Genomic DNA, 22,921 nt, shown 5'->3' on the forward strand with positions numbered 1-22,921 from the left:
ACTGAACCTGTTGTTTAGCCAATTCTCAACATCACGGAAGGGAATCTCTTGGAACAAATGTTATTTATTTTCAATGGATTTCCTGCCAACTCGTGAAACTTTTTTGTTTTACTGCAAAAAAAAATAGAAACAAACTGAACGCTTACCTATGGATAATCGATGTTTCCGCTTATTTTATAAAGGTTTTCTATGTAAGAACAACGGAGAATCGGAACAGAATTACAGAAAACGAGGCGAGCAAAATGTTGTGTCCGGGAACCGCGAGTTAAACTCTGGCGGTATCTGAGTGACAGACGAGCTACTCGTCCAAAATCTAGGGATACCATCCGTCCTGATTTAGCAGGACATGTCCTGATTTTGAGACCCGTTTGGAGCGTCCTGATTTATTTTTGATATTTTAGCATTTGTCCTGATTTTCCTGAATGATGCCGGATATTCAGAAATGTTGAAGATTGTTCAGTACTTTTATCTTCACCCCGGAAAGAAACGGACTCATTTCGAACGATTTTTTTCTTTGGTAGAATCTTGACGAGAGAAATTGTCTAGTCGTTGAAACCGTTAAACATCTGACAGTTGTTAGGTATAATTTCAAATAGTTTACGTGTGCTACATTTTTAAGTATCTACTAACGCCTGATGAATCAAAGTTGCAGAATTAAATCGTCTGAGAAATAGGTACGTTAAATGAATAAATGAGTGTTTTGGCGTATGTTGCAGTGCAAATCTCAGATTGTGGTTTTATTTATTGATATTTCAAAAAATGAAAATAACTTAGATCAAATTTGTACCGGAAAGAAAAGTTGTACTGATTTTTAACTCCAACCAAATGGTAACCCTACCAAAATCCAGCAGATTCGCCATCTGCAGTACCAAAATTGGTCAGACGATTGATTTGCCGCTCGCCCCATCCTTTGTAATATTATTTTCCGCTTTATTTTGGAACGAATAATGTTTCTAGGTCCCGGAAAAGCTTGGTTCAATTCTGACTGGCTAATACTAGGATTAACCCCGGGAAGATAGTCTGCATCAATTTAAATCCTCGTTTTCAATTATATTGCCCACATGTTTTAATACATAGTAGTTTTTCACGTTTTTTTTACCTATACAGAACTATCAAAACATGAATAATTCATTATTCTAGTGTTTGTTATTCGATGATGTGTTAACATCGTTATGGCAATTCATCAATTAATGAAGAAAAACTTCTGGTCTGTTTTCCAGTCAGTAGAAGGTTTGTCTGTAAATAAATATAGACTAAATTTTGTTCGATAAATAAAATCTCAGAATTCTTGGAAATTGTTAGGAAACTCCAAGAAATGATTTAGAGAAATTGTGTATTCCAAATAATAAATTTTAATTTTATTCAATATAAAATTATACATTGTGCTATAAAATCCCTTACCAAAAAATTGTCCAAAAAATTCTACAGATTTCACATGAAATTCTGGGAACCATAAAAAACTATTTTATCAGAAAACAAAATTCATTTGAACACATAAAAATAAAACCGTATAAAACTAACCTGGGCCAGTGTGCTTCGAAGTTGCCGCACCTTAAATATACAGGACTTGCGCATCGAGTGCGAGGCTCTCAGTTTTGGAAAAGTAATGTACTAAAAACGAATCAAAAAACAAAAGTAGTGCTGCAATTAAATAAATTGCGGAATTGCAAAAGAAAGCACCTCTGTAAAGCCTGTATTACACTCTTTGACCAATTGTCAAATATTTGACCTTCTGACATAATGGTCAAATTTATTTGACATCATGGTTGTTGTTTGCCCCATGTAAAAATTGGCCCTGACACAAGTAAAAGAGATTTTTAAGGCTGTTCGCCCCTACCTACGCGAATTCTCATATGCAATTGTCAATTTATGTGTGAAAACAAAAGCAAAAATGTTTCCCTCCTTCACTTTCGCAAATAAAAACCAAATCAATAGATCATTGCACACGAAAAATAACCTCACTTTTTCGACACTTCCCACGGGTTTGTTTACAAGATGTTTCACTTTTTATGTAATAGGAGTGAAAATGTATGATACGCGAACGAAAAAGATGGGGTAACTCTCCGCCTATGCGAATTCGTTACTGTGATCTTTTGGCTTATTCTTGGAAACGCAAGTTTTAACCAAGACACTTCCGCATTTTCATTCGAGCCGAAAATTTTACTATGTAAACAAACCCGCGACAACTGTCAAATCTCTTTCTTCTTCGTTTTTTGTGACGTCATCGTGCAATGATCTATATAGCCTGTAGTACACTCTTTGACCGAGCGTCAAATATTTGTCACTTTTTGACAGATAAAAATTTGGTCAAAGATAATTATTTGTCACTCTCCAATTTTAACATGGGGCAAACACGGGCAAACAACAACCATGATGTCAAATAAATTTGACCATTACGTCAGGAGGTCGAATATTTGACTATTAGACAAAGAGTGTACTACAGGCTTATCAACAGAGTCTTCAGGGCCAATTGGAGAGTGACAAATAATTACCTTCGACCAAATTTTTGACGTGGGACTACGTCTTTGTTTACTATACTGGTATGCATTCTGTAAAATGGGAAATGAAACTGGCAAATGTTGCGTCAGATTTAAACGTTAATAACAGCATAACCACATGATGGATAACAATAACCAATATGTTGTTGGATAGATAAAATGTAGAACAATTTTGTAATATGCTAGTTATCAGGCTACTTTAATTGCTAAGCGGTTAAATTGATAAAAAGTTTCAATCACAAATTTACACGATTAATGAACCAATTATATGCGAGCATTCCTAGCACAGACGACGTGAATGGACACCATCCGTTTCCTGTGATACTCTCTGTATCAATATCGAAATAAAAACTGACAGAATCCCAATAGTCCCAATAGGTCAATTTATTTTTGCTTCCATGAACTTAGACTAATATGATGTCTCGAAGGTAAAAGTTTTCCGAAATGTTTGAAACAACCCCCATTCTTGAACGATTTCTAAACCTGTTTTCAGAACCTAATAAAAACTGATGTCTTGAAAGAAGACATGCCGCTAAAAGCAACAGTACCAGTGGAGTGAAGAACCGCAGGTCTTTTTGCGTCTATGATTGCAGCGGTTCTCTTGTATTCGTACATTTCAACGGTACACTGCTATTCGTACTGCAGTGGTACTATTCATATTGCAGTGGTACACTTTTGTTGGTACATTTCTATTCGTGTGCAATCGAGGAAAAACTGCAATGCTGCTGTTGATGGTGATTGAAAGTTTATCTCATAAATATTATCACAGGTCGGACTCGATTATCCGGAGACTCGATTATCCGGGGGCCCGATTATCCGGGGCTCGATTATCCGGAGAAAATGGCTCGATTATCCGGAGTATTTTTTTTTTTATTCTGTATTTCTATAATGTATTTTTGTCTTCCGGCTCATTGGGAGTTTCGGGGTTGTTCAAAATTGTAACAACAATGCTCTGTTCTGTTTAGGTAGTTCGTTTCTAGCAGTTTTCTCGTCGTTCCTTCAACCAGGGCCGGCGTCACACTATTTTGCCGAGTGGGTAGTAAGGAATAGGGAAGGTTCCTGGGTAACAAAGGCATAGTCAAAGCAAGCTTGGGGGGAGGAGTGGACGACCCACTAATACATGAACTAATTTTTTCGAAAAATCGACAGATTATCAACAATAGAATGCCAATGCCAATGTATAGGAAAAATCAGCAGTAATGGTTGCATTAAAAATGGCCTTTTCTCGGATGGTGAGAGAAAAAAATTAAGACAGATAGTGGGATTGATAAATTCTACGCCTTTACGAGCGGCCTTCTGGCAGTTAACGCGAGGACATGCGTGTAAGCACGTTTTTGAGTTCTTTCTTAGTCTTATTTATCAAAGACGCAGCTTGCTTGCAGCTCCAAGACCAATGGACGGGACTGCCACTTCCTGACAAGTATTCGCCAGGTAATTTTCACAGTTTGGCCGGTTAAACCGACCTCTCGGCCGAGCGCACGCAGCGCATTTTTCCCTGCGTCTTCCACTTCAGCATCCCTTGGAGCTTTATGTCGCTCAGGGTCGTCAGTCGTCCGGAACCGGGCTTTCTTTCGATGCCCTTGTTGTTGTCCGATTGTTGTCCAATAGTGTCCAAATGTTGTAGATGCCGGCGTATGCGTCGTCCACAAAATGTCACACGATGTCCTTTTTCGACGCGGGAGTGTACCCGTTCTTTGAACGCGCACACTTCTGAATGAAGTAGCTTCACTCTTTTCGCCATCACGGTTAGAGTTTGAGTCAATTTTTTTCTGCTGACTTATGGGTTACTATGATTGATGCTGCATGGGTAGTTTCTCCAGTGCGTCTCAAAGTGAACCCATAAAAAATCGACAATTTTGTCCATTTTTTCAATGGAAACGTTAAGGTTGCATAGTTTTGTCTTCACGAAAAATGTCTCTATACAAAAAAGCTCAATTGGACTTCTGGTAGGGCTTTACTTACAGTAGTAAAAGTCTCACTTTTCTTCAAGTTTTCGAAGATTTGTTTGATAGTAAATCTGTTAGAAACACGTGAAATATAACCTCCCACTCAACTATATCGATAAAAAAATCCGTCACCCGCACATATGTGCGGCAACTTAAGTTTTTAACACGGAAAACATTAATTTTTTTTTTTGTTTTATCCGATAATTCCGTGTGGGTAAGTACTCATAGGGATATTTTCCGAGTGGGTACTACTACCCATACTACCCACATCAACCGCCGGCCCTGCCTTCAACCAATTCTTACTGAACAACCTCCAAAAGCGAGGTATTATGGTTTTTAGTTGCCGGTGAGGACAACCACTATTGGTCAACCGGTTTCGAATTTATGGCCGGAACATATTTCTGTAATATAATGGCCATGATCAATGCAGTACTTAGAACCACAAGCTGGCCTGTTTCGGTGGTGTTCCGGATACTTCTGGATTATTGAACCAAAACTCATCAAGCGAATTTAATAACGGTTTGAAATCCGCAAAGTAGTCTATTAGTGGTCATATCAAGCGAAATAGAGAAAAAATCATGAGTGTTGTCAAAATCGAACAGGGTCTGTATATGTAACACCTCAATTCTTCTTCCTAATATTTAAGATAATAAAACAGATAAATACCTAAATCAAATCAAATTCTATTATATTTTCTGGAAAATATTTCCTTCAATCGCTCGAAGCAAAAAGTGTCTTTCAAATGGTAGTTTTGATTTATTTTATTTGGTTTTTACATCTTTGAGATAATCAATATAACATAATTTATTATTACGTATATATGTATAACAAACGCCGACAAGCAGTCTAAAGACAATTTTTAATTTATTTCGTCGGACATGTATTGTGTACAACATACTATTAAAGCAAACTTATAGCAACTGTTCTAAATGAGATATATTAAAAATTAAAAAAATTAAAATGGCTTGATTATCCGAAGGATTCGATTATCCGGAGCGAAATATTTTTCAAAACTCCGGTTAATCGAGTCCGACCTGTACCATGTTAATAATTTTGTTTAATATATCTTCTTATGTTTGCCAATTAATGAACCTCTGTAAGGGCTTCCATATTATTTTGAAAGTAAGATCCGTATAATAGATTTGATTTAATCAGAGTTAAATAAGACTAAACCATTCATTATGATAATGTTAGCACAGACAAACAGACGTCCCTCTTCGAACAAAAATCCTGGAAAATCTTCGTCCTTATTCGAAACGTTACACTCATGCGCCACCATGTGAGCTTATTGCCCACTAACTTATTGTCGTAAAACGGTTTGTGTCTTTGCTAATAGGTGTGCACGCTTGCTTAAATCAACACAAACGGAGGTACTGATGATTTTTGTCTTTGATAATGAATGTGCACGCCTGCTTATAGCGACACTAGCGGCATTATTGCCCACTAAGAAAAAATTCAAAATTATCGTTATTTTTCTGGTCGATGAAATCGTCACGGAGTGGCACGTCTGTTTGTCTGTGATGTAAGCATTATTGGATTTAGTTAACTCTGACTTTGACGCATTACGAGAAATTCTTGGCGCTTCTTCAACAAGCACGATATGCTTGTGCCTTGTCAAATACATGTTGTTTGCACAAAAAATACTGCAGGGTAATATCGCCAAATATAAACGATATTCTTTCGAGTGTTGTTGAATATATTTCAAGGAATGATTTCCAGGGGAGGCTGAAAATAAAAATACGTACAGTCGCTGAGCAAACACATTGATTCTGTCTGCAGACTCTGTATATATTGCAACAAAAAATCCCCTAATTATAGTGTTTAGTCCCACGTCACCATTTCATACAACCCTAGGGCTGTATGCCTTGTAGTATTATCTGTCAAAAAGTGACAAATATTAGACGCTTGGTCAAAAAGTGTACTATACAGGGTTAAGAAACTTTAGCCACTCAGCCGTAGAGATACTCAGAGAGAGATAAGCGATGAAAAAACCCGCCAATTTGGCAACTAGGTTTCACATGTCAGCAGAGGTGCCAAGTCCTGGGGCAATATTAAAGTGCATCACAAAAACCTTGAAGGTTTTAAATTTTATGTTTATATTTAATTTTATATACTTTCACCATAATTGATCATTATTTTGTTGATCATACAAAAGATTTGTGAACCACCAGTTAAAAGTCACTGTGATGAACCAATTTTGGAGCATTCTCGATTCATTGGGGCTTATTACGGGAGTCACCTCACGGTGAGAACGAAGTGAAAAAATCTCACGGTGAAAAAAAACGTGTGCTAATCCAATTGGAATCACTTTCACCGTCCCTTTGGGGCCGTTCCTAAACCACGTGGTCATGAAGACGGGGACGGGGGGGTTCGTCAAAAGACCACGAAAGACCACGCACGGGGGTGGGGGAGTTAGCGAAATGACCACGTGGTCTTTTTTCCTGATAATAATTTCTCGTGTCCACCAATTCCAGAATGAAGCTTTTGCATTTTAGAAATATAGAATGTACTGAAAGTTTAATAATAAAAATGTAAAAAATTCAAGCGAATTTTTGGCATTTGACAAATTAAAAGACCACGTGGTTAAAGTCGCTAGGGAGGGGGGGGTTGGTTGACCAAAAGACCACGGAAGGGGGGGGGGGGGTACGGGGGGTATAAAAAGTGATCAAAATATGACCACGTGGTTTAGGAACGGCCCCTATTACGGTTGTCATCTCACCGTGAAGTGACTCCATTTCTTGTTCGTTTGGCTCGAATTTTGATATGTTCGTTTGGTTCACAACATTCTCTTCGCATATCTTTCCCTCGGAGTATTGCTACTCAGCTGTGGTCAGATCACCGTAAATAAAATTAACAGGGCATATAGTTTCAAAAGCTAGCCCAATAGCTTGCATTGTCGTCTCTCTAGACCAACGTCATGCACTGCCTGCACTATGCTGTCTGTCAGAGATTCTGTCAGCAGCACAATTGACAGCTACAGAAACAACAACAAAAACTTTCCTGGAGTTTTTCGCAAAACTTGTTCGGATCCCGTTAGCTAGTGAAAAATAATAGTTTTTCCACTCCATGGTTGCAAAATGTCCACGTGCGGACTGAAAAGCTGTTTCACCTGCTTTCGGCGAACGGAAAACTTTTTGTGCATCGAGGAGAACGACAGTAACAGCGGTGAAAATGTGGAGGAAGTTTTCGCCAAGCACTTCTGGTTTACCGTAGGTGTTTTGCTAGACTTTTAAAGCTTGTGTTACTTTCATTTTCTTGTATCGAGCAGAGAGACGAATACCAGAATCGGATCGTGTGTACCAGCTGTTGGGAAAAGATTGACGAATTTCACAAGTTCTACTGCGAGGTGGAGAAAGTTCACGCTCCCACCATGTTGGCACAGATTAAGCTGGAGCCGAGCGACGATCCGCCGGAGGATTCGATGATGATGCTGGAGGTCGAATGCTTGGATGGGGGCAAAAACAAATTCATTTCCATGAGCACCGAAGAAGACCCTTGCGGCAGCCAAATGATGGTGGCCGCAGTTTATAAATCGGAAGATCAAACCTCCTCTCCGCGCTGCCCACCGGACAGTGATGAAAACTATGAACTGCAGAATGAGGTGAAGCATGAAAACGACGAGGATCGGAGTGATGACGATGAGGAGGATGAAAGTTCCGACGAAGATTATCAGCCTACCAAAGAGGTTAAACAGTCGGATTCGGAATCCGACTCGAACATTCCGCTGGCAAAGCGTTCCGCAGTAAAACGGAGGAAATCCAAGAAGCGACCCATCTCGAGCAGAACGAGTGACCGAAGCGAGAGCTTTTCCTGCCATAAATGCGTGGAAACGGGCATGGATAACGGGGAAACGTTCAAGTCTTTCTACTGGATGAAGCAACATTTTCTGAAAGTGCACAATGCTGCTTGTTACATCTTTTGCTGCAATAAAAAGTGGCCATCCACGCGTAGCTACAATCTTCACATCGATACGCAGCACAATGTTAAACCACAAACGAAGAAATTACGTTGCGTCGAGTGTGCCCGCTGGTTCAAGGACGAACGCATATTCGCCCAGCATATGTTCCTGGTGCACACACCAGAGGAGGCGAAACTGTTTAAGTGCACTCGCTGTCCAAAGGCGTTTGCCGTTGAGGATCAGCTCAACAGTCACATCAAGTGGCATGACGAGGTTGAACAGCGGAATCATCACTGTCCGATTTGCAATCGGTACTTCCTGGGTGCCGGAAATCTCCAAAATCATAACATTAGCCACCATAGCGATCTATCAGCACAAACCAAGACAGAGGGTGGAACCTCGTTGGCTCAAAACACTCCCGCCGACGATGAAGAGCATGACGGCGAAGAGGACAGTGATCCGGAGTCCGTTGAGCGAAAGACGACGGCGGGCGTAGATGATGACCTGGAACATCCACCCAAGCGAAAGCGTTGCGGGCCGGAGGAGATCGAAAAGCAGGAATCCATTATAAAACAGTTTGTTTCGTTCAACTGCACCCGCTGTGAGTTTGTGGGTGTTTCGTTCCAAAAGCTAAAACAGCACAATCTGAAGGTCCATAAGGCGACGGGAAGTATTGTGATATGCTGCGAACGTCGGTTCGGTAAGAGATTGCGACTGTACGAGCACTGTTTGCGGCACCTCAATCCGGATCACTTCAAGTGTGACAAGTGTGGCAAAACGTTCACCGACAGCCACGGATTGAAGCATCACAACTGGTGGATTCATACGCCCGTTTCGGAGCGACCGTTCAAGTGCGACATTTGTGGGGACGCTTTCGTGAAAGATTACCTACTGAAGGCACACATGGAGAAGCACATCGAGAAGGAACGGAAGACGCACACTTGCGATCAGTGCGGGCGAATCTACACGACGGGGCTGCAGCTGAAGATGCACATGCAGGCCCAGCATGGTGCCCTCAGCGATTGGGTGTGCGATATATGTGCTAAGGGATTCACCCATCGAGCGCTGCTCGAGCAGCATCGGCTAACGCACTCGGAGGAAGGGCTGAAGGCACTGCGGAAGCAGTGCGAGAAGTGCCACAGATGGTGAGTTTGTTGTGTTCTAAGTGAAATCAGATTCAATTTAAATTCGCATCATTACAGGTTAACAAACAATCGCAACTATTTGCGACACAAACGACGCTGCTTCAACCCTAATGGCCCGGTTCGGTGCGAGATATGTGGCCACGAATCGGTCAACGAAACGGCACTCAAGTCACACTTTCGCCTGCATCATTCCAACCGGCCTAAGTATGCGTGCAGCTTCTGTGGCAAGGAGTTCAAAAAGCAGCTGCGCTGCAAGGTATGTTACAGAATTATACAGGTTTTTTTTAAGAAAATAGATAAATCTTTTTTTTAGGAACACGAAGCCAACCACACCGGTGATGTGCTGTACAAGTGTCCATTCTGTCCGCGAATGTGCAACTCCAGCTCGAATATGTACACCCACAAGAAAACGGTACATCCGGAACAGTGGGCGGCAGCCATGGCTGCCAAGTTTTTTACACCGTCCGCTTGAACGAACGGTCCGATTCCGGCTTAGGGTTTCGGTGAGTATTGCTTTTAAACGACGTATGATATATCCGTAGAAAGTATTGTATGTATAATCTATCACTCTATTATGTAATAAAAAATTTACTTGGAAAGCGACATACGCTCGCGTTTGTGGTTGAATACTATTTAACAGGGCCGAAAAAATCGGATTCCACTCGATAATCGAGTCTTTGTGTCAAAGGAATAAATGTCTGTTATGCCCGTGGAATTCAGAAGGTTTGATGCATGCTCTACTCAGGCTGATCAGGAAAATTGTTGTATTCGGTCTCCAGTGCGCAACTAGGACTGTCCAGCAAGTCGGTCGTGTTTTCGGTTGTCCGTGGATCAATCAATGAGTCCTATGACCGTTGTTATACCTATAGAAGGCAGGTGCTTATTACGGGAGTCACTTCACGGTGAAATCAGAGTGAAGTAAACAAAATCCTATTACGGGACTCACGTAAGTGAGAAAAACGTCGCGAAGTGACCTCTGCCGTGGAATCTGGGTTATTCGCATTGACGGTGTTGCTGATATTTGTTTGGTTTTTACACGCGAAAAAGAAGGAAGGAAATATTTTTGCTTTTGTCATCACACACATTTTGACAATTACATATGAGTGTTCACGTAGGTGCGAACAGCCTTCAAAATCTCTTTCAACGCGAATAACCCGAATTATGAGTGTCATATCAGTGAAGTGAGAACGGAAAAAGCGACGTTTCGCGTGGAATTATTTCACGACCATTTTGAACGGTGAAATGATTCCACGAAGATGCCATAAGTCTTAAAGTTGATTGATTTGTGATCTAATGGTGAATAAAGGATTTATTCTTCAGTAACGAAGCGAATCAGAGTTTGATCCGTGCCTTAAAGCGGTAAATTTTTCATTTTTTTGCCCGATGAAAAAATGCAAACTAGTTCAGGAAATTTTCGATACCGAGAAAAACATTTTTTTTATGTCGAATGTTTTAGAAATGCAGAACACGTCGAGATCTGGTGTTATCTAGAAAAACGGGAAAAAACGACTGTCTGGGACTTAGACATTTTCGAGCTGGGAAACAATCTTATTTCACTTGTCCTATTCTCAATTTCACTTCACTGTCAATCTCACTCCACGGAGGTGATTTTTGTCACCTCACTTGAGGTGGAATCGGGAATAGGTCTAAAAAAGTGAAGTGAGCGTGAGAGTGAAATATATTTCACCGTGAAGTGACTCCCGTAATAAGCACCTTTGTCACCTCACTTGAGGTGGAATCGGGAATAGGTCTAAAAAAGTGAAGTGAGTGTGAGAGTGAAATATATTTCACCGTGAAGTGACTCCCGTAATAAGCACCTCAATCTCACTACGTGGTGGTGATTTTTGTCACTTCACTTGAGGTGGAATCGGGAATAGGTCTAAAAAAGTGAAGTGAGCGTGAGAGTGAAATATATTTCACCGTGAAATGACTCCCGTAATAAGCACCAAAGTGAAGCGTTTTCATATATTTTCCCATTGTGGATCATTCATCACACGAGACAAGATGTGATTTGCTTCCAGCATAGCTTAGCATGCATTTTTATGTAAATCTCTAATAGCGTTATCAACTAATAGCGAATTACCCTAAATATATTTAAATGCTGATATCTAATTCAAAGCACTTTTTTCTTTAAACGAAAGTTTTACGATTGATGGATTGTACGAGTGAAATTAACTCCGTTCGAAGAAAAAAAATGTAGCGTGTATCGCGACAATGTGCCTTCATAAAATTTAGCGTGTACCCAAAACAACAATGAGCTGTCATCGCAATCAAAGCAATGTATCAGGTTGCAAACGTTAGAATGAAAATAATTCCTTGAAATTAGTGCTTGTAACATGTCCTCAACCGAGCTGGAAAATTGTTTCACCTGCCTGCGACAAACTGACAACTATCGCTGCATCACCGAACGGGACGACGTGAACGGAGAGAATGTGGAAGCAATCTTCACTAAGCACTTCTGGTTCACCGTAAATATTGTTTGGGTTTCGAACTGTAAGCAAAAAGATTCTACCTTATCGATGTTACAGAAGGACGAATACTACAACCGGAGCGTGTGCACTAGCTGCTGGGAGAAAATTGACGATTTCCACAAGTTCTACTGTCAGGTAGAAAAGGTCCATCCGGCTGCGTTGTTTCCTGAGATCAAAACAGAAACGGTAGAGTGCTGCTCCGGAGGGGAGGAGGAAATACTGGTCGGATCAGCAGATGAAAAGCAGCACGATCGACTGGCGGATGAGGATCTGCGATCCAGCTGTCGAAGTCCCGATTTGATCGTTTGTAAAGTTGAGGTGAAACAAGAGACAGAAAAAATGATCAATCGGGAAAACAAAAATGACGACGTAGATGATCAGGAAGACGACGGGAATAACCAATTAATAGAACCCCAGGAAAGTCGCAGCAACTCGTCGAGTGGGCAGGGAAATGACTCCGCACAGTCCGAGTCATCCGACTCGGATGTACCTTTGGCCAGGCGACTGGCGTCAAGAAAACGAAAATTGGCTGTGAAAAAAGCACGCACCGTTCGAACGCGAAGGGCTAAAATGAGAAAGGAGAAAAAGGACAACGAGCAGCTGAATGCTTTCATTAGGCAGCATATGGACATTACCTGTCATAAGTGCTCGGAACTTGGTAGGGACAGCGAGGAAACGTTCGAGAGTTTCTACCGACTGCGGGTGCACTTCAAGAAGGTTCACGACACGTACGGTTATATTTTCTGTTGCAACAAAAAATGGGCAACCAAAACCGGTCTGGTGGAACATTTAACCAACCACGAGCCGTCGAAAAATGACCACAGTCGTTGCGTGGAATGCAACTGTATCTTCAAAGATAAGCGCAGCTACGCCAATCACATGTTTCTAATGCACACCCCTGAGGACCAGAAACAGTTCAAATGTGATCGCTGCTCGAAAGCGTTCGCCGCAGAGGATCTGCTCAAAAGCCACATCACGTGGCATGAAGAGGTAGAAAAGAAAAACCATTACTGCGCCCTTTGTGACAAATATTTCCTGAGCGCGCGCAATCTGGAAAATCACAATCTTAGCCATCACAATTTTGGCGAATGCTCGACGGCTGCCCCGAATAATAACGCGGGTGAGTTCGACAGTGAGCTTGACCGGACGGATGCGCCGTCCAGGAGTAAACGAGGCCCAGAAGATATCGCGCGGGAGGATGAACTGATCAAAAAGTTCATCACCCTGAACTGTTCCAAGTGTGACTTTATAGGGGAAACGTTCAACAAGCTATCCTACCATGCATTTAAGGTGCACAACATGAATACCCATTCGGTCGTTTGTTGTGAGAGACGTTTCGGCAAGCGGCAGCGATTGTATGAACACTGTCTCCGACATCTGAACCCGGATCATTTTAAGTGTGATATCTGCGGTAAAACGTACGCCGACAGTTCCGGGCTGCAGATACACAAATGGTGGATCCACACGCCGGCTTCCGAGCGACCGTTCAAGTGTGACATCTGTGGGGCTGCTTTTGTCAAGGATTATCTGTTAAAGCAGCACACCAACTGGCACATGAACAAGGAACGGAAGACGCACTTCTGCGAGCAGTGCAATAAGGCGTACTCTAACTCGCAACAGTTGCGAGCCCATCAGCAGAAGAAGCACGGAGCAGTGTGCGATTGGGTGTGCGACATTTGTGCCAAGGGTTTTAACCATAGGGCTCTGCTGGAGGAGCACCGATTGACTCATTCCGAGGAGGGTTTGGCTAGTTTGAAGATGCAATGCGAGAAGTGCCAACGGTGGTATGATTTTTCTGAATGAAACTATTTTAGGAAGAAACTAAAAAGATCGTATTTTTTCAGGTTGATAAACAAGAAGAGCTACCTGCGGCACAAACGCCGCTGTTACGATACGAGTGGACCGGTAAAATGTGACATCTGTGGGAAGGAATCTGTCAACGAAGCTGCCTTGATGGGGCATAAAAATTTTCACCATTCCAATCGACCTATTTACACCTGTACCTACTGCGGCAAGGAGTGTAAAACGCAGCTGCGGCTTAAGGTAGGCTTTACAGGCGAGGGGTGGCTCGCGACTATTTGATTGTGTGAATTTTTTTTCTATAGGAACATGAAGCAACACATACCGGCGTGGTGCTGTACCAGTGTCCATACTGCCCGCGAACGTCCAACTCGAGCTCGAATATGTACACTCACAAAAAATCGGCCCATCCGGAGAAGTGGGCCGAGGAGGTTGCTGCTCGGTTCTACAGTAGATGATAACTTGACCGAGATGCGCGAACGTAGGTATAATAAACAATGAAATCGTGTAATATATGATATTTATATCGATAAAAGTTGGTATCATGTTTATCAAAACCAAAAGCCATTAGGCGATCCACGCAAATTTTAATGAAATTTTACTTCCCCTCCCCCCTTGTCACATTTTGTCACACATTGACGACCCCCCAGGAGAAGTACGTCACGTCACAGCAACTCCCTTCCCTATTAAAAAAAATCAACCGTGAGTGTCCTGCCCCAAAGTGCCTGCTAGTAGGTCTCGAGGGACGATACTAACCTAACAAGTAATTCGTTGTGAGTTGGAATCCTGGCTCGAGAGAAACTGTCAGTGTCATTAGAATCGTAGCTCTAACCCCGTTAAAATTGTGTCATAGCTAGTTAAGTTATTTTCGTGTGTTATCTGTAACACACGTAATAGTATAATAAATTGTTGTTAGACTTAGTTTAAAAAATGATAATGTTCAATCAAAAGATGGTGGGGTTTTTAAGCGCATTTGAGCGTTTCGTAAGGAATTTCTCAAATGGGTTTTTCCACATCCATCAAGCTTCAGTAAGACCAAAAAGGTCTAAATAAATAGATAAATACAAATACAAATTGTTTGGTACATTAACATAGTTGACAGCGAAGTTTGTATCAAATGAACATATGATCAAAGGGTTAGTAACGAAAGGCTGAAACTTAAAAGGCTGAAACTCGAAAGGCTGAAAAGTATGTTTCATAGCGAAAGGCTGAATGCACAGAAGGCTGAAACCACAAAAGGCTGAATGAACGAAAGGCTGACACATGAAAGGCTGAAACTTTTGTAACTTGAATCATAATCGTTGAAAAATTCGGACACATGGATAGCAAACCTTTATAAAGTGACAGAGTTCAATGTTTGAGTATTAATTGGTTTGTGCAATGGAAAATTAATTTTCGGCAATATTTGAATCTATACACACTTGACTCTTGTACACGTTTCCTAGATGATCCAGGGCGAGACGGCCGAAGGCCGCGAGTGTGCGCCGGCGACCCACCGTCGGAAGCGCCGGCCACTGCGGGGGGGCAGCCCCCCCGCAGAAATCACCTCTGTATAGGTTCGTTCGTTTTCCTAGGTCTACTGACTCGTAGGGGTGATCCCCTAGTTTAGTCCGAACGAGCGATAGCGAGTAAGAACAGCATACATCTCGGACAATCGAGTCGGCCGTAGGCCGCGAGTGTTTTTTTAGAAATGAGCTTTGTGAATTTCAGCCTTATGATTTTTCAGCTTTTCGTGATTCAGCCTTTCGTGTTTTCAGCCTTATGTAGCTTTCAGCCTTTCGTGATTTCAGCCTTTCGAATTGCAGCCTTTCGTGTTTCAGCCTTTTGAGTTTCAGCCTTTCGTAGTAGACCCTACGGGTTAGTAACGAAAGGCTGAAACCCGAAAGGCTGAAACTCGAAAGGCTGAAAAGTATGTTTCATAGCGAAAGGCTGAATGCACAGAAGGCTGAAACCACAAAAGGCTGAATGAACGAAAGGCTGAAACATGAAAGGCTGAAACTTTTGTAACTTGAATCATAATCGTTGAAAAATTCGGACACATGGATAACAAACCTTTATAAGGTGACAGAGTCCAATGTTTGAGTAATAATTGGTTTGTGCAATGGAAAATTAATTTTCGGCAACATTTGAATCTATACACACTTGACTCTTGTACACGTTTCCTAGATGATCCAGGGCGAGACGGCCGAAGGCCGCGAGTGTGCGCCGGCGACCCACCGTCGGAAGCGCCGGCCACTGCGGGGGGGCAGCCCCCCCGCAGAAATCACCTCTGTATAGGTTCGTTCGTTTTCCTAGGTCTACTGACTCGTAGGGGTGATCCCCTAGTTTAGTCCGAACGAGCGATAGCGAGTAAGAACAGCATACATCTCGGACAATCGAGTCGGCCGTAGGCCGCGAGTGTTTTTTTAGAAATGAGCTTTGTGAATTTCAGCCTTATGATTTTTCAGCTTTTCGTGATTCAGCCTTTCGTGTTTTCAGCCTTATGTAGCTTTCAGCCTTTCGTGATTTCAGCCTTTCGAATTGCAGCCTTTCGTGTTTCAGCCTTTTGAGTTTCAGCCTTTCGTAGTAGACCCTACGGGTTAGTAACGAAAGGCTGAAACCCGAAAGGCTGAAACTCGAAAGGCTGAAAAGTATGTTTCATAGCGAAAGGCTGAATGCACAGAAGGCTGAAACCACAAAAGGCTGAATGAACGAAAGGCTGAAACATGAAAGGCTGAAACTTTTGTAACTTGAATCATAATCGTTGAAAAATTCGGACACATGGATAACAAACCTTTATAAGGTGACAGAGTCCAATGTTTGAGTAATAATTGGTTTGTGCAATGGAAAATTAATTTTCGGCAACATTTGAATCTATACACACTTGACTCTTGTACACGTTTCCTAGATGATCCAGGGCGAGACGGCCGAAGGCCGCGAGTGTGCGCCGGCGACCCACCGTCGGAAGCGCCGGCCACTGCGGGGGGGCAGCCCCCCCGCAGAAATCACCTCTGTATAGGTTCGTTCGTTTTCCTAGGTCTACTGACTCGTAGGGGTGATCCCCTAGTTTAGTCCGAACGAGCGATAGCGAGTAAGAACAGCATACATCTCGGACAATCGAGTCGCCCGTAGGCCGCGAGTGTTTTTTTAGAAATGAACTTTGTGAATTTCAGCCTTATGATTTTTCAGCTTTTCGTGATTCAGCCTTTCGTGTTTTCAGCCTTATGTAGCTTTCAGCCTTTCGTGATTTCAGCCTTTCGGATTTCAGCCTTCCGTGTTTCAGCCTTTTGAGTTTCAGCCTTTCGTAGTAGACCCCTAGTACCCAGTGCCGCCTCTAGACGGTCTTTAGTTAAACCTCTAAAAAGCTTCAATAAGAACTTAAAAAATGTTCATAAAGCTTCATAGTGATTTTTTTGAAGTCCGTCTGAAAACTAATTTGGGCACTAGAGGGTAACAGAGTCAGAGTGACAACATTTGTCACAGCTTTCTCAAAACAATGAACAAACGTCGAACGAAGTTGTTTTTTACAGGTTTACAAAATAAACAATTATGTTCCAATGGAACAGATTTTTATCGGGAATAGTACAGATGGACAGAATTTTTGCAGCTCCATGTACAGAAAAGTGGCAATACTTCGTCAGACCCATTTGGGGAATCGGGACTATCTGCTGATGGCTTGAAGTAACCAGTTTCGGAAGTTTTTTTTGTGGTTATTATTGTTGTCTAATTAGTTTGTTTGATTCTAGCCAATTTTTATTTTCAAATGTTTTCTTGTGACGTCACGCAACGTTATACCACAGACAACACACATGCCACTCTATACAAAATTCTAAAAGAATGTGGTTTCAAATAACTTGTGCGACACCTACTGGACATATTCCGCAAAAGATAAACTTTCAGCCTTTCTGCTGTTTTCGGCAGCACGGCGCGCGATAACTGTCAACTGAGTTTATAGGAAAAAAGCGAATCAACGCCACTATCGCGCGGGCGGGAATATTCCGCATAACTGAAACTCATTCGAATTGACCGTTATTTTGATCCACGAGAGTAAACTTCGTGGTTCGTCTGTTTGCCTCAAAAAGCTTCTTCGAAACAAACTGACCGGTACAGCAGCACGTTACAGAAAGTAGAAATGGCTTGGTTGACATCGTGATTTTGTATAAGCTCGTCCCAGGCAATTTCCATGAGAAAAAAAGTTCATTCGTCGCTCACCAAGCAGAGGTCCAACAAACGACCGTTTTCATTGAGAACCCCGTTTTGCTGTCTAAGGCAAGCGGTGCAAAAGGCATCCAACAAACATCCGAAAGTAAATCGATTTCTAAAGCGAGTGATGTCGGGATGAAAAGGCCGTTTGGATTTGACTGCCATGCAGACTAGGAAACCGCAGCCCTAGTAAGGCAGCATGCCGAAGTTAAAATACTACGAACAATCAAGAAATAAATACGGACCAGAACAATCGGCGAAGAAATAAGAAACAATCAGGCGACGAAATAAGGATGAGAAAGCAGCGTTCTACGCACAGCTGGAGTAACACTTCGATAGCTGCTCGCGTAGAGACATCAAGATCGTTATCGGGGACATGATCGCTCAGATCGGTAGGGAAGACAAGGCGGTGATCGGCTCGCACACCGTGACGAACAACAACCGCCAACGATGCGTCGAATTCTCAGCTTCCCGAGGACTGGCAGTCCGAAGTACCTTCTTTCCCCAAATGAACATCCACAAACCACCTGGAGACCTGATCAACGTACAGCACACCAAATTGACCATGTTCTCATCGACGGCCGGTTCTTTTCAGACATTACAAACGTACGCACCAATCGCGGTGCCAGTAGCGTAGCAAGGGGGGTGCGGTTGGTGCGGCCCGCACCAGGCCCACAACTCAAGGGGGCCCAAATCTTGCGAACACCGAACCGGTCTAACTGCCCATCTGAACTTAACCTCATGTATTTGTGCTCGCCACTGTGCTCTCGTGATCCACATGGACTAACTATACGTGATACCGATGTTCATTTTTACCATGATAGGTGATTCGCCAGACGCTGAAGTTGAATGTTTTGCGATCGCAGAAAACATTCGATGCAACGTGGAAACACGCAACGAAGGAGCGATTTTTTGCAATCCTGAAAACCAGACTTGATAAAGTACGCTCCGCACTACAAGCGGAACAAAAATTAGGCTCTTGCTTGCTAGGTATCACGCACTTGACCTGCGTGCTTCGGTCGATGATTCGGCACGCAAAAAATGAAGAATACCACCAGCACCACAGAGCGGATATCTCTTCGTTGGTGTTATTCTAAAGTTACATAGAGCGCACGGTGTAGCCCCGAATCATATTGCTTACTTTTTTGCTTCGTGGCATCTCCGTCTTCTTGTACTTTGCTTCTCTTTGCTATGTATATTACACGTTACAGCTAGTGCAGAGGGTGAGCGCTGACGACGTATGCGGATGAGTGGGCGACTATATATTTGTGTTGTTTTTTAAATTAAATGTCATGAATTCAATGAAATGCAATTTAATGTAGTGAAGCAGCAAAATAATGTTCTGTTTAATAGTTTCAAAAGAACATGCCGTGAAAATTTTTAACCAGCAATAGTTGCAATTACTTGAATTTGTTTGTTTCGTTTAAAGAAAGCATGCGCTTCGGTAAATATTTCCAGTAATATGGTTTTAAATTGCTTTATATTTTTGAGCCTTCAGCCAGAAAATACAGTGGAATATAATCAAGACACTATTTTGATACTTTCCATCGTTTCAGGAAGCATAATCAACAATCTTTTATTAAAAAAACGAGTTTATATTTTAAAAAATATTACAAAATTCCCAATCAAACTTGGTAAAGTACGCACAGAATCTCAAGCAGAGCTTGATCGTAGCTCTAGCTCCATGACCCACACGCACTCGGGCTAGATGCTTTGGTCTTCAGCTTTTTTTTTTTCTTCACATAACATTTATTTGACACGGCACAAATACAATTTAATGTTTAACGGCGCCAATTACATCTGATGACTTAAAAACTAAAGCAAATTTTTTATCCTCGCTGCCGACTACGAGCTGAAATCAAGTCTAACTTAAAACTAGCATGGAATTTCCAATCTGTGTTTTGTTGTTCAATGGTCGTCTGATAATCGTCGAATGGCATGTATGGATTCGTACTGCTGAGCCACGATGTCGTGAGTTGGGACAGAGGTGGTCTTCAGCTTGATGCACAACAAATTAAGAAAAGCATCACACAGCCAATATCTCTTCACGGATCAAAACAAAACGAAAAAGAAAAAGTTGAAGAGGTTGTTTATAAGACACGACCGCAGAGTTAACGTAGAATACGACAGCCTGTCTTGAGTCAATGTATTTCTTGCAATAGATCTGGGAATACACTCAATGGGGTTAATCAATTTAATGGTCTCCCGGCTCCAGATAACGTTTACCTCTACAGACGACACCGGTAACGACAATGAACAACAACAGAAGCGCATATATACCAAGCCACACACGCTATAGACATGCACAGACACGCCACAACCATGCACACGCAAGCCACACACGCTATGGACATGCACGCGTTATATAGCTAACCACGCACGCTATAGATATTCATACACTCTGGCTGTATATATCCAACGATATCTGAATTGGAAAACCGCTGGTGGGGTCCAACTCAGATCGAAGGGGAGCGGAACTGAAAAAGGTAGGAACTGCAGCTAACCACTACCACCCCCGCTGCCATCGCTGACACTGTCCGCCGCTGCCGCCCGCTGTTAGTAAACTGAGCTTGCTTGAGAAGAAGCAGTTTCTTATATAGCCCAACGAGTGCATTCGCGGCTAACTAGGTACTCCATTATGTCGTCCTTTTTAGAGAAAGGCAGCAAGCGACCAATCAAAGGTCGACATTCACGTTTCGACAAGGTTCAACAATTTTCAATAGTACAATAGTTCGAACAATCAGATTATAATTTTCTGCATTTGGACGGGTGCTTAGATGATTCTCCAATCGATTGCTGCGAAAATGACGGAAATCGGTTGGAAACTGACTGAGTTTAAGACGTTTGAAATTGGACAATTTTCGTGACGCTCACGATGTTTTCGGTTTTCGAAATTGTATCCCTGTATTGGAGTATGACCCCTGTATATGTTGCCGTAAGACGTATTCTACGTTAAAAAACGCTCAACGTGCCTACAGGTGACGAACACAAGATTATCGCACTGCATTCGTAGCTTTTTTAGCTCTTGCGCCGAGCTGGTGCTTGCTACGAATGTCACATATGACGATAATACGCTCGTGGTGCTTGGTGTCCATAATTTGGCGATGTCACCCAGCGACTCGGAGGGGGGCTTCTACCAAATCTGAAAAACGCTGTCTATCTGTGTTGCTGTGTGGCTAACGAAAACATGAAACAGAGCGAGGGAAATTATCTGCGTTCACGCAAGAATATATGCACCCGAAAACAGTTGGCTCAAAGTTAAAGTTGATCAAGAACTATTTGAGGTCAACGATGAATAACTTGAGATTAACAAACCTTGCCATTTTATCAATCGAACGTGAGATCACTAATTCCATTGGTTTTGAATCTGTAACCAAACCAAACGACTCGGAAAGTGAGTATCCAAATACCTAATTATTGATTTTGGGGACAATAACTAAGTAGAAAAATCTAAGTTTTTTGTTTGTCTCAATTTCTTTTATGGAAGAAAAAACTGCCCAGTCATTTTCATTGCAGGTCCACCAAACCATAACTACGCCACTGAGCGGTGCGAATATTGGCTCGGATCACTATGTAGTTGCGGTAACTTTGCGTTCCTGATGTCCGTCCCGGTTCAACGATATTTTTCACAGATGGCTCAAAAATAGGTACAAAAACTGGTGCAGGAATCTTCGGCCCTGGAATTAATGTTTCAGTGGCAATTGGGACACTGACCAACAGTGTTTGAAGCACAGATTTTTGCAATCTTTGAATGTGCGAATGTGTGTCTGACTAGAAAATACAAACATGCAAATATTTGTATTTTCTCTGACAGTCAAGCAGCACTGAAAGCACTTGATGCTTATAAATGTACATCTAAGATTGTCTGGAAATGTATTCTCACATTGAGACAGCTATGTCAAACAAACTCAGTAAATTTTTATTGGGTTCCAGGACATTGTGGCATTGGTGGGAATGAAAAGGCAGACGAACTTGCACAACATGGATCTAATTCACAGTTTATCGGCCTAGAACCTTTCTACGGTATATCAAACTGTGCAGTGAAAATGGAGCTTAAACGCTGGGAGGAACAAAAGGTGATAACCAATTGATTGGATGTCGAAAAGTGTTCCCAATTTAATAGATTTATAACACCAAACGAGAACCATTCGAAAAGGCTCCTAGAACTCAACAAAAGAGCTCTTTTTACATACGTCGGCCTAGTAACGGGGCACTGTCTGAGTAGATATGATTTAAAGAACATTGGCCGGGTTCGGGATGATATCCGTCGCTTTTGTAATATGGAAAGCGAGAAATCGGAACATCTGCGGTGCAGTTGTTGTGCACTATTGAAACGCAGATCAAGGTTTCTTGGCAGTGGCTGTTTACAGCCCAAAGAGATTTGGTCTTTAAATCCTGGAAAGGTGATTGGCCTCATAAACCATATTTTACCTGACTAGGAGCGTGTCGGTGCAGGTCATTGTATTTTGCAAGTGGACACGTATAGCAATTGACTGGGATAGTACAAAAGTTCACATCAATGGACAACGTAATTCTAATTCCCTAACAAAAAAAAAACTTTGCGCTCAAAACTGTCGACCGTATACGCGGTTTAACATCAGGCAGCTCCGGGACCCCCAGACTGCGGAGGAATACGCGCAACAGCTCGAAAAGGTACTACCCACGGCGGAGGGGCTTAGAGCATCGCCTCTCGAAGACGGCTGATGCAGCATGCGCAAGCTATCGGGGAGACCACAACGACGACGCTAGGAGTGGAAGCACCGAGTGGCAGAAACGATTGGTATGACGGGGAGTGCGAGGCAGCGGTGAATGAGAGGAACCGGACCTGGGCGATATACCTGGGCAGGTCAACGAGAGAGAACAAGGCCAACTATGAACGGGCATGGAACGACATGACCACGATTCTCAGACGAAAGAAGCGCCAGCAAGAGGATCGTGAACATGAGTAGCTGGAGCAGCTATATCGAGCCAATGACACACG

General features: G+C 42.4%; 2 protein-coding genes across 2 annotated transcripts; both read left to right on the forward strand.

Moving 5' to 3' along the window:
- Window positions 1–7,406: 7,406 nt before the first annotated feature.
- Window positions 7,407–10,092, forward strand: LOC129717370 (transcription factor grauzone-like). The gene is made up of 4 exons (XM_055667249.1): window positions 7,407–7,653; window positions 7,713–9,487; window positions 9,545–9,743; window positions 9,801–10,092. The coding sequence occupies exons 1-4, from the start codon at window positions 7,522–7,524 to the stop codon at window positions 9,957–9,959; spliced, it is 2,265 nt and encodes a 754-aa protein (XP_055523224.1). The 5' UTR covers window positions 7,407–7,521; the 3' UTR covers window positions 9,960–10,092.
- A 1,654-nt stretch (window positions 10,093–11,746) lies between these two features.
- LOC129717377 (transcription factor grauzone-like) lies at window positions 11,747–14,268 on the forward strand. Its single transcript, XM_055667255.1, has 4 exons — window positions 11,747–11,955; window positions 12,016–13,742; window positions 13,803–14,001; window positions 14,064–14,268. The coding sequence occupies exons 1-4, from the start codon at window positions 11,824–11,826 to the stop codon at window positions 14,214–14,216; spliced, it is 2,211 nt and encodes a 736-aa protein (XP_055523230.1). The 5' UTR covers window positions 11,747–11,823; the 3' UTR covers window positions 14,217–14,268.
- The last annotated feature ends 8,653 nt before the right edge of the window (window positions 14,269–22,921 follow it).

The sequence above is a fragment of the Wyeomyia smithii genome, chromosome 1, assembly GCF_029784165.1.
Source record: "Wyeomyia smithii strain HCP4-BCI-WySm-NY-G18 chromosome 1, ASM2978416v1, whole genome shotgun sequence".
Taxonomy (NCBI): Eukaryota; Metazoa; Arthropoda; class Insecta; order Diptera; family Culicidae; genus Wyeomyia; species Wyeomyia smithii.

Coding starts and splice junctions, on each gene's coding strand:
- LOC129717377 (XM_055667255.1), top strand. CDS start 11,824: ATGTCCTCAACCGAGCTGGAAAATTGTTTCACCTGCCTGCGACAAACT. Junction 11,956..12,015: donor CTAAGCACTTCTGGTTCACC/GTAAATATTGTT, acceptor TCGATGTTACAG/AAGGACGAATACTACAACCG. Junction 13,743..13,802: donor TGCGAGAAGTGCCAACGGTG/GTATGATTTTTC, acceptor GTATTTTTTCAG/GTTGATAAACAAGAAGAGCT.
- LOC129717370 (XM_055667249.1), top strand. CDS start 7,522: ATGTCCACGTGCGGACTGAAAAGCTGTTTCACCTGCTTTCGGCGAACG. Junction 9,488..9,544: donor TGCGAGAAGTGCCACAGATG/GTGAGTTTGTTG, acceptor GCATCATTACAG/GTTAACAAACAATCGCAACT. Junction 9,744..9,800: donor AAAAGCAGCTGCGCTGCAAG/GTATGTTACAGA, acceptor TCTTTTTTTTAG/GAACACGAAGCCAACCACAC.